Raw genomic sequence first — 11,612 nt, 5'->3', positions numbered from 1 at the left:
TGTCAGATTTTCACTGATCACAAGAGCCTCAAGTAATTTTTCACTCAGAGGGAGTTGAATATGAGACAGCGGCGTTGGGTGGAATTGATTAAGGATTATGACTGTATGACTGTATGATTGAGCATCATCCCGTCAGAGCAAATGTGGTAGCAGATGCGCTGAGTAGGAAGGGCAGTGGAAACTTAGCTCATCTCAGAATGCCCTATCTTCCATTATTGGTGGAACTGCGGAAGGACGGTGTGGGTTTGGAAATGACTCAACAGGGAGGAATACTTGCTAGTTTGCATGTGAGGCCTATTCTAACTGAGCGGGTGATTACAGCCCCATTGGAAGACCCTAATCTGTGCGTGATAAGGTTGGAAGTAGAGAACGGTACATAGACGGATTATGCAATAAGAGAAGACGGGTCCTTGGTGACTGGAACTCGTCTCTGTGTACCCAAGAGCAAGGATGACTTGAAAAAAGAAATTATGGAGGAAGCTCATTGTTCCACTTACTCTATGCATCCAGGTAGTACTAAGATGTATCGGACTCTACGTGAGTACTACTCGTGGCCGCATATGAAGGGTGATATTGCTAAGTATGTGAGCAGATGTCTGATTTGTCAACAAGTGAAAGCGAAGCGATAGAAACCATCTGGACTTATGCAGCCACTTTCGATCCCTGAATGGAAGTGGAAGCATATCACAATGGACTTCATTTTCAAACTTCCACGTACTTTTAAAGGGCATGATGGAATTTGGGTGATAGTTGATTGATTCACCAAATTCGCCCATCTTCTACCTACAAAAGAAACCTATTCCTTGTCAAAATTAGCTAAACTCTTTTTGGATGAGATAATGAGGTTGCATGGAGCGCTGGTATCCATTGTGTGAGCGCTGGTATCGATTTTGGAAGTGTTTACATGAGGCTATGGGTACCAAGTTACGTTTTAGTACTGCTTTCCACCCACAGACTGATGGACAGTCGGAAAGAACCATTCAGACCATGGAAGACATGTTGAGATCTTGTGTTTATAGCTGAAAGATAATTGGGATACTCACCTTGCTTTGGTGGAGCTTACATATAACAACAGTTATCATTCGAGCATTGAGATGGCTCTGTATGAGGCTTTGTGTGGGAGGCAGTGTAGAACTTCTATTTGTTGGAATTAGGTGGGTGACAAGAAAGTGAAAAGGTAGACAGTATCCGAGCAACAATCGAGAAGGTGAAGATGATTAGGGAGAAGTTGAAAACCGCACAAGACCGACAGAAGAGTTATGCGGATAACAGGTCCAAGGATCTTGAGTTTGCTGTTGGAGATTGGGTATTCTTGAAGCTATCTCCTTGGAAAGGTGTGATGAGATTTGGTAAATGTGGGAAGTTAAGCCCTCGTTATATTGGACTTTATGAGATCACTGAACGCATTGGACCAGTTGCCTATAGACTTGCCCTACCTATAGAACTATCTCGAATCCATGTCGTGTTTCATGTATCCATGCTATGGAAGTACATGCTCGAACCTTCTCATGTTCTAGAACATCAACCCGTGGAGTTGAGAGAAGATTCGACATATGAAGAGCAACCTGTGCAGATCCTAGATAGGAAAGAACAAAGGTTGCGCTCCAGATCCATTCTTTTAGTGAAAGTTTTGTAGAGAAGTCAAACTGTTGAAGAAGTTACTTGGGAGCCCGAGGCGCAGATACGGGCCAAGTACCCTTATCTCTTCCATTGATAGGTACGTAAATTTCGAGGACGAAATTTTTATAATGGGGGTAGGTTGTAACACCCCGACTCCAATTAAACCCTAAATATGAATTTACGAATTTACCCTTGGGGTAGGGGTATTTTGGTCATTTTCTTACCCGGAAAAAGTTTGGGGTAGAGACTAGTATGTTTCGGTAGATCGTACTGAGATGAGTCTGTAGACACGTAGTGGACTCTATTCGGAGTTGTAACGAAGAAGTTACAATCAAAAGAAACTCAGTGTCAAAATTGTAAATATTTCAAAAAGGGTTTGATTAAAAATCTGATTTTCTCTCTCTCCTCACTCTCTCTCTCTCTCCCCGCACGAGCTTCCCCCTCCCCTTCGATTTTTCTCTCCAGCCGGTGGCTCAACGAGCCACCACCTTCGCCACATCCCAACTCGGGCCACAAGGCCGATACCAAAATATCCAGCCAGACCTCATCGTCATTCCCCAGCCCACCTCTCGTCGTGAGCCGCCAGCCAGCCGTCAGATTTCGTAAAAAACGAGCTGGTTTTTCACAGAAAATTTCCACCACTCGTTCTCTCTCAAATCTCCACCAAATTTGTAGTGTAAGGTATGGATTTCCACCTATTTTCCATGATCTAGCTGATGGTTAGGTAGGATTTCAGAAATTTCTAGCGTAAGTGGGTTAATTTTGGATTTAGGGTTCGGATGGTTTTGGGATCGCGATTCCGGCCACTTTCGGTCACTTTTTGGGGTAGGCCCAAGAACAAAAGTGACTCCAAATAAGGTGTTACACCTAGGGTAAGAGTCTTGAGCCTTAATTTGAGATTTTTCGACGAAGTGTTATCGCTTGGGACACCCACGCACTGCCGGCGCATGTGGTGGCTCATGGTCACTGTAGAAAAAGGTGCATTTTATCCCAATGTGTTCTCCTGGTCCTCACGAGTGCGTAGGTGTGATCGGATTTCAATTTCGATGTTGGTTGACTATCGAATGGATTTATGCCTATTGTGCGTTATCCGGGTTCGATAGGTTCAGACCATTAGATCGACTCCATTCCAATATATGTTACTCTAGACATTCCTAGGATCGTGTAGGAATTCGCGGATTGTAAATCGGAGCCCCGCATGTTCCGATTCAATAACTTAAAATTTGCGTTTTACGATAAACGTTCGATCTTGGGATCGTGAGTAATCTAACCGTCCGTTTCGGAACAAACTTACGAGATGTGTATCCTAAACCTTGTGGAACCCTTAGGAACTTTTAGATTGTCCCGTTCCTCGTACACTCACTAGAAACCCGGGAAACTAGGATTTTAATTCAAAGTTCTCGTTCGAAACGCTTTGTATTAATCTTGTATTCACATTCTGAAATATGTACTCCAACCACACACACGCAGTAAGCGGGACCCTCTCAGGGTCAAGCAGCATGGGATTACCTGTGAGTGGACTTTGGTTTCAAATCTTATACATGGTTTTATGATGGGAAAAAAGTATGCATAATGTTTTCATGGTGTATTGGATATATTATTTATTCAATTGTTGAGATTGATATTTTTATGATGCATTGGCAATATATTTTGGGTTGACATATTTTGAGTATCTTGAGTATGTATTTATGGATTTTGAGAAATTCTATCTATAATTGTCTATGTGAGGAGTACTTGGGTTTTTGAGATGAGATTGTAGAAAGAATTGAGTATAGAATGTCAGTTTGGAGTGCTATAAGCACTACCCTATGTTCCTCCCCGGATTTGGAACTTGGATACGGAAACTTGAGATACTTTGAAATGTTGGAAACCGGGGCATCCTTGATGGGGTGTTGCTGTAGACCCTTGATTGGGTAGTCTGCGCGCGTAGGACTGGTCATAAGCGTACGAGTTTTGAGGGTCTCGGCCGTACGTGTTGGTTGAGAGTTAGTCCTCCATTTGGACGGCTCGTTCCCTAGCCACATGGTCAATTGAGGAATTCTTTTATGCGGGCTTTTCCATGTGGACTAGTCAAACAATCCAATCCCCGATACAACTAGGTGATTGTCATATTTATATTATATATATCTCTTATATTATATGTTTATATGTATATATATACGACTATTCATTCGTTCTTGTTTTTCGGTGAGAATACTTCCTTGCCGGTCGTGCCAATGGGTACGCTTTCGAGAGTTTAGTATCGGGACTTATAATATTTGAATGGTGAGTTTGTAAAGTGTTCTTTATGGATTTCGGACTTGGTATCCGGTATTGATTTAACTTGATATGTATATACTTGACTATGATGGTTTTGAGATGCATTTTGATTTCTTGCATGGTTTTCTAAATGGTGGGGGTTATATTATGTTGGTTTACACTGAACTCAACTTTATTTTTGTCCACTCACACTTTTCTGGTCTGCGCTCCCCAACCAGTAGTTGATTGTGCTCCCCAGCCGAGCCAGATCGTGTGCTTCCAAATCTTGAGCTTTCGTAGGAATCTTTCATCATTTAATTCCCATTAAACTCTGTTTTGTTGTAATCGAATTTCTCCAATATGCTTTGTTATCGCCCGTGCTAGGATTTGAGTTATGAGGCCAGAGGCCTTTGTAGTAAACTGTTTATTCGTTTAGAAGCATGTTGTTGGTTGGGATATTAAACTGTGAATTTTGAGCAGGTTGAAATTTGGGGAAATGTTCAATTTACAAGGGAGACTCTGCCAAATTTTTGGTAGGAAGTCTCGGTTTTTAGTAAGTGGTCCCGGAATCGGGGTGATGTCGATAACAAGACGGGATTCATCTCGATTTTTGAGGAAATCCGGGGCGGGTCCTGTCAGTAGCATCTTTTTTGATGTGGTGAGTCATAATATGCATCAGTATAATCAAAATCATTGATGCCATAATGAGTATTTAGCATCAGTGCTAATTTATTCCTCGATGTTGTTAAAGGTTTAGGCATCGGAGGTCAACACTCTTTTGGCACATGGTAACAACTTACACATCGGAGATTATGTCAAAGGCAATCTCGTAAATAACCTTCAGCAACGGATAATATCCGAAGCGTATGACTATATCATATCCGTTGCTAAAGGTTATTTACTATCATACCAAGACTCGCTATTGGACATCTACAAACAAGAAAAAAGGAAACTAAATGCCATGCAAAAGATCAAGCTATGGAGTCCTACGGCTATCGCTACCTACGACAACTAAACTACCGAACGTTCTTCATGTTCATACATGTTCATAGTCTAGTTTAAGCCATAAAGGTGCATTTAATAAAAAAAAGGATGGAAAAGGCGGAAATACCTTGTTTTTAAGATGGTGGAAGTTCGCCAGAAATCACTCCCCCGTGAAAATGTTGCCAAAAATTGCCTTGGCTGCCGAAGGTACTCGCAGGAAATCGCCTTTGCAAAGCTCTCGAAATTGCTCACACGGACACAAGGGACTCCTCCATCTGGAGTCACTCCTATTTATAGGAAAATGAGTGACCGATATAACTCCAAAACCCAACCAAAGCCATAATTACCCTGCTACGCATGTGTGTGGCGACACGTGGCACCAATCAAAGGAGGAGACTATCTGCATGCTGAGCACATAAGGCTAAGCGCCATTCTGTGTAGTCGTCTCCGCTTCCCAATGAACACACCACATGTAGAAGCCCAAGCGACAATAACGCCATCGGAGCACCCAGAAGAACAAACTAGGCCATGCCATTCAGAAGAACATGACTACCGAATGGCATAACCAATTTGGTGACCTTTAGGAAACCTGGAGGATGCCTCAAACAAAAAGACCAAACACCTCCTAAGAAAAGCCCAGGCTCCTCGCCCCAGACAAGGTCATCAAACGGCACTGTGCGAACGAACGGAGCGCTGAGTTAGGCCTTCGGCAAGCCAGAGGCACCGAAGAAAAAAAAGAAAGTCCCCAACTAATAAGCTTTCTCAGATGGGAACTTGGCGGACTCCTGTTTATACCACAATTAACTAACCAACAGAGGAACGACACGTAGACAAAAGAAGGAATCGGTAAGGAATGATTTGGCACCCTTGACTGCCAAGCGCAAGGCCAGACCCCAAAGCATCCTTTGGACACGAGGAACACCCATAATGGATGTCTACAGTCCCACATCGAAATTATACACAACATGCACACATCTCAAGACTTATAAAAGGGGCACAAGTCCCAAAATGGAGGTAACGGGAACTTTCGGCATACTTAGCCATTACCCTGTCCAGTTTGCTATTCACTCCATACTCACTTAAGCATCGGAGAGGCTTCAACCGGTGCCCTAGGCCTTACCGAGCGTTCTTATTTGTGGAGATCAGCCGCTCCAATGAGGCCCAGGACATTCCGAAGGCAAATACATCACTAAGTTGGGCCCAAAAGTGTCGAACCATTTTTGAGCATCAACAAGTCTTATATACTGTGTTGCGATCACCTCATATTGATAAAAAGTCCAGAGAGCAGTTTGAAATGGAAATCAAGAAACAATATCTGGTCATAAAGACACAACCGCATGAATTGCAGAAGAAGTGTTTTTGGCTAAAGCGCCAACGTATATTTGGAGCTCAATATGAACTCCTATTTTCTTGCAAGACTCGCTTGGATAAGGAACAACTGCAGAAATCGCTTTGAAGCAAGATCCTAGCATTGACCCTTCCCTGAACCAGAACTAGCGCCGCTGGGTGGTTTTGATTAACACAATAGGGAGGGGAAAGAGAGCACTTCAAATGATGCCCTAGTTTGCATTACGGCTGGTGTTTTTCAAGTTTTGTAAGTTTAAAATCTGTTTTGTTCAGATAGGAAGATGCAGAACTGTTTTTGGTTATTGTGGGATTTTGCGTCCAAGTTAGAGAATTATATGAGGTTGCTATAATAATCCAACACTTGACATTTTCAACTTGGAGTTGGATATCTGACTGGACATTTGCATTATCTCTAATGTTAGAAGGCACAGGCAAAGAAATACATACATTAGGGCTCGAACTTCCTGTGCTGCAACTTCTTTTGTTTTTCTTTGCTTTATTATCTTTACCGTGTGCCAGATTCTTCACCTATTCCATATCCTTGCTTATATTTTTGTTTGTTTGGTGACACCAATTAGCATATTCATCAAATTAGTACAAAGAAATTGTAAACCAGTAGATGGGTGGGTGTGTAGAAGGGTAGCTAATTTGAAGAATGGGTCAATGAGCTGCCTAACTCTTAAAAAAAATATGGTCCATTAATAATTATCAGTTGGCACTGAAGCATCACGTACAAATCTTGGGTCCTACTTTGTTTATTAGAAGAAAAAATTAAAAATGAATATTATAAGAGAAAACTTTGGGCATTACATTACGTAGCAAGAAAACGAATATTATAAGAGAAAAAATGGTGAGGAAGAGGTTAAGCAAAGTTCTATATAACAAAAATCTATATGCTTGTAAATGACCAACTAGTGTAGTGGTTTGGAGCAATTGTTCCTTTAGACAAGGTTCAGTTTTAATAGTGAAACTTAAGTTACCTTTTTGCTCTTCAGTTTCCTCATATTTGACACTATGACTACTTTGTACTTTATTATGTTTTATCAATAAAATATTACCGCTTTTTTAAAATTGAAAAAGGAATATTGTGCACTGGATTTTGCATGATTGGGAGCATTTGTTCGTTTTATTTGTAGGAATTTTTTTTTATAACTATTTGCTGGCATATTCGTTTTCAACATAAGAACTCATTTTTAATCATAAATCTTCCTAATGGAATAGAAATATCCAGAAAGCTTCGCAAAGCATTCCAGATTTGCCTGGCAAAAGTGGACAGTGTTATTATTACAAAAGTAGACAAATATTATCTATGTCCATAACCTAAGAAAGCTTATCCCTATTGACCCCCAAAAAAATAAAAAATAAAAATAATAATAATAATAAAAAAGCTTATCCCGAGTATTTACTTTATTTTGAACGAAAAAATCAACAAAAATTCTTAATTTTAGGAGGTAACACCATTTTCCAAATTTTCTTGAGAAACGGTTCAATGAACTAATTAAGAACTCGCACAGTTTGCATTTTGTGTTTGGATTATAAACTGATAATAACTTAGTTATCATATATGAGGGAGATACGGATGGAAGCCTCCATTTTCAATCATCATTAGTAGTTAGTACTGAAATATGAATCCCGAGCTCCTAATTTAGAGTTTACGTATTTTCTCGCATTTCGCAAAATCTTGACCATCCTAATAATCTAACTATTTAAAAGGCATGACATGTCAACAATATAAGAATTTAATTTTCCTTTTCATCAGAAAATTTATTTAAATTTAACAAATATTTGTTTAAATAAAAAAACATGAAAGAAAAATCCACTCCCTTTCCATGAGGTGGGTGGGAGGGAGGCTATAGGCTTCTTCACGAAAGGTTAGGGGTAATTAAGGCAGGGCTGTGAAGAATATGGAGAAAGATTATTAAAGGGGAGAGAGAGATGGTGAACGGTATAGCGGCTTGGGTGGTGTTTGGGTGGGCTGGGGGAGAAAGATGGGGGATGGTGTTGGTGGTGGCGGCCAGGGTAAGGGTGGAGAGGGGAAGTTGCATTTCTGGTTTTCTAATTTTTAGATTATGTGACTTTTAAATATTATTTTTAAATATTTGAAGTTATTTGATTTTTTATTATTATTATTTTTTAAAGGTTTGATTATGTGTTTGGTTTTAAATGGTTAGATTATTAGGATGGTGAAGATTTTACAAAATACGAATAAATAAATAAACTCTAAATGTAGAGGCTCGAGATCCTAAAGCATCATATACAAATTATGAATCATATAAGTCTGGACCAAAATAATTATTTAACTTGGGTTAACTCTATTGCGTGTCCACTCTGTTGCGTTCTACAGAAAAGCACTACAAGGGGGACCAACAAGGAAGCATAAGACAACCTTGGGCTAAAATTATTGGTATATATATATATACAGTCCCCTTCTATTGAGGGATCCCTCAAATAATTTTATTTGAGGGACGCCCTTTAGGGTACCCTACAATTTTTTTCTCAATGATCCAAACCATCTATTTTTTAGGTCTTCATTCATAGATCATCCTAACAAAAAATTAGACAAATCGGAAACCGTTTCGACATCCAATTGTGTCTTACAAAATCAATGAACACGGTACTTCAAGAAAATGCTAAAATTTCAATAACTTAATTGAGTGGTCAAATGATATCGGATTCAAGTGATTTTTTGTAGAGATGATCTTTGAATGAGTATCTACAAAATAGACGGTTTGGATTAGTGAAATACAATCCGGAGTGGGGCCTACAAGGAGTGTCCCTCAAATAAGCTTATTTGAGGGATCCCTCAATGGAAGCTCTCTGTATATCTATATATACACACATATAATCTTGGTTCCAATCCAAAGTTTGAGGGAGTCTTTCTAATTCAATTGGAAATGGGTAGTTCTATCCGTTCTCTTGTCGAAATCACCTCAAGAAAGATCATTAAGCCATTATCTCCGACTCCTTATCACCTTAAAGCTCTCAAGCTCTCTCTTTTGGATCAAATTTTACCTCCTACGTTATATGGAACCCTCGTGTTTTTGTACACCAACCATTGGCATGGTGCCGGTTTTGTTTCCAATGCTTCTAAGCGCTTGCAAGAGTCTCTATCCAAAACTTTGGTTCTCTTCTATCCATTGGCTGGCCGGCTCAAAGGTCCTGCGTTCATCGAGTGCAACGACGAAGGGGCTCATTTCTTGGAAGCTAGGGTTAACTGCCAGCTTGCAGATTTTCTTCAACAACCAGAGCCCAAGTTAATCCATCACTTGATCCCCGAGACCGATTATGAAACAGCTCAAGTAGCCTTGGGGTCTGTTCTTTTGCTTGTTCAAATCAATTTTTTTAACTGCGGAGGAATTGCTATTGCAGTATCTCCTTCGCACAAAATTGCAGATGTAACATCGCTCTACACATTCGCACGAACATGGGCCGCCATAAATCGTGATGAAGATCAATATGATGATGGAGTTGGAGGGCAATTAGCGTTGCCGGAGTTTAATGGAGGAAATTTGTTGCCGTCTAGAGACTTACCGGCCATCCCAAAGACCTTGGAAACGCCTAGTGAAAATTTAACCACTAGGAAATTTGTGTTTGATGTCTCAAAGATGGCAAGTCTCAAGGCCAAAATTGAGGGTGTTGTCCCAAACTTCATCCCCACAAACGTACAACTAGTTTTGGCAATCATCTTAAAATGTGCTATTGCTGCTTTTCATAAGTCCAAGCCTGGGACTCCAATCAGGCCAACAGTTTTGTTCCAAATGGTAAACTTGCGAAGGAGAATGCTCCCGGAGCTGCCACAAAATGCCATGGGGAATTGGTTTTGGCCACTTCCAATCTTGTTCAAAGAGGATGAGACCCAATTACACGAGTTGGTGAGCACGATGAGGAAAGGTTTGACAGATTTTGTCATTGAGAAGGCAAACAGATTTAAAGGTGTGGAGGGATTCTTGGCAGTGTTTGAATGCATTAGAGAGAGGGGCCAACTTCTGAAGAGCACTAAGGACATCAATCTTTATTGGGCCACAAGTCTGTGCAAGCTCCCTCTGTATGAAATGGACTTCGGATGGGGAAAACCTACGTGGGTCACCAGCAAAGGCGGCTATAAGAACGTAATTGCGTTGGTGGATACAAAGTTTTGTGATGGAATTGAAGCTTGGGTGACCCTTGATGAACAAGAAATGGCCATATTGGAGTCTGACGAAGAGCTCCTTGCATATTTGGTTCCCTCAACCCCAGCACAAACAATGTTTGATATCAAGTCTTCAATAAAGTTGAAATCTAATATGTGAAAAAGGTGTGAATTATCTCTTCCCGTGGATTATAAATAAATAAGTTGGGTGTCATGCATGAAGAAAAATACTACCAGACTAATAGCTAGTTTGTAATCAAATGTCATATAAAATATTAGAGAGAGTGTATTGAGTTTCAATCTTTTGGAACGGATTGCTTTTTTATTTATATTGGATTCATTTGAGTATTGATGTCCCTAGTACAACCAAACTAAGTAGCAAACTTTTGCACTTCTATGTATGGTGGAAAAGCTATTGGCCAAAATCTTTTGATAATACAGTGGGCGGAATAGGCGTCGTGGTTCGCAATTCCGCATGTGATTTTGTGGCGGGTAGTATATTTTAGGGGTGGCATTTTAGAACGAAAAATCGCAAAAATCAAACGATATTTAATTGCAATAGAACCACAATCGTGAGAAACCGAACCGCATATTTGGTATGAAGAACCAAACTGCATTTGCGGTTGCGGTTGCGGTATTTGATTTTCACAATTTGCGGTTACCGCAAACTGCGACTATATTTTTAAAAAAATAAAAATTGCATTTTATTGTTTAATCATAGCCGTTGTATAATAAGACCACTTATCTTGTAAGTAATTAGTTTATTTATGCTTATGTTATTTATGCTTCTTCTTATAATAAAATGTATTAAACTTATATTGTTTTATTTGTAGATAGCATTGGTGCTCAAACAACACAACAGGTCCTTCAAATCTACTAACCACCACCAACACTTGAGTTTGTAACATTGGTGCATTGCATTTTCCTTTTAGTTTGTAACTTTAATTAACTTTGAGTTGGATTTTTCCCTTGGTTTGTAACTTTAATTCATTTTGCATTGCATTTTCCTTTTGGTTTGTAACTTTAAAGGATTTGGAATTGGAATGCTTGAGAAGTTGAGGTTGTGAATTCTTGAGAAGTTTAACTTTAATTGGAATGCTTGGAATTGAAACTTTAATTTTCTTTAGGTTGTGAATGCTTGAGAAGTTGAGGAGGTTGTGAATTTATATATGCTTGAGAAGTTGAGGTTGTGAATTTATATTTTTGGGTTAAAGTATGCTTGAACTCAAAAGGCTTCAAAAGAAGCATCAAAACTATGCCTAAAATGTGGAAGATTGAATTTTTATGGCACAAA

General features: G+C 39.7%; 1 protein-coding gene and 1 pseudogene across 1 annotated transcript; both read left to right on the top strand.

The window, feature by feature from the left end:
* On the top strand, positions 1,214-1,714 carry LOC109950326 (annotated as a pseudogene).
* LOC109950141 (vinorine synthase-like) lies at positions 9,041-11,264 on the top strand. Its single transcript, XM_020567764.1, has 2 exons — positions 9,041-10,483; positions 11,152-11,264. The coding sequence occupies exon 1, from the start codon at positions 9,084-9,086 to the stop codon at positions 10,476-10,478; it is 1,395 nt and encodes a 464-aa protein (XP_020423353.1). The 5' UTR covers positions 9,041-9,083; the 3' UTR covers positions 10,479-10,483; positions 11,152-11,264.

This window comes from Prunus persica, chromosome G7 (genome assembly GCF_000346465.2).
Source record: "Prunus persica cultivar Lovell chromosome G7, Prunus_persica_NCBIv2, whole genome shotgun sequence".
NCBI classification, from domain to species: domain Eukaryota; kingdom Viridiplantae; phylum Streptophyta; class Magnoliopsida; order Rosales; family Rosaceae; genus Prunus; species Prunus persica.
Note: the sequence above shows the minus strand (reverse complement) of the source record. Positions and strands in the feature narration are given on the sequence as shown.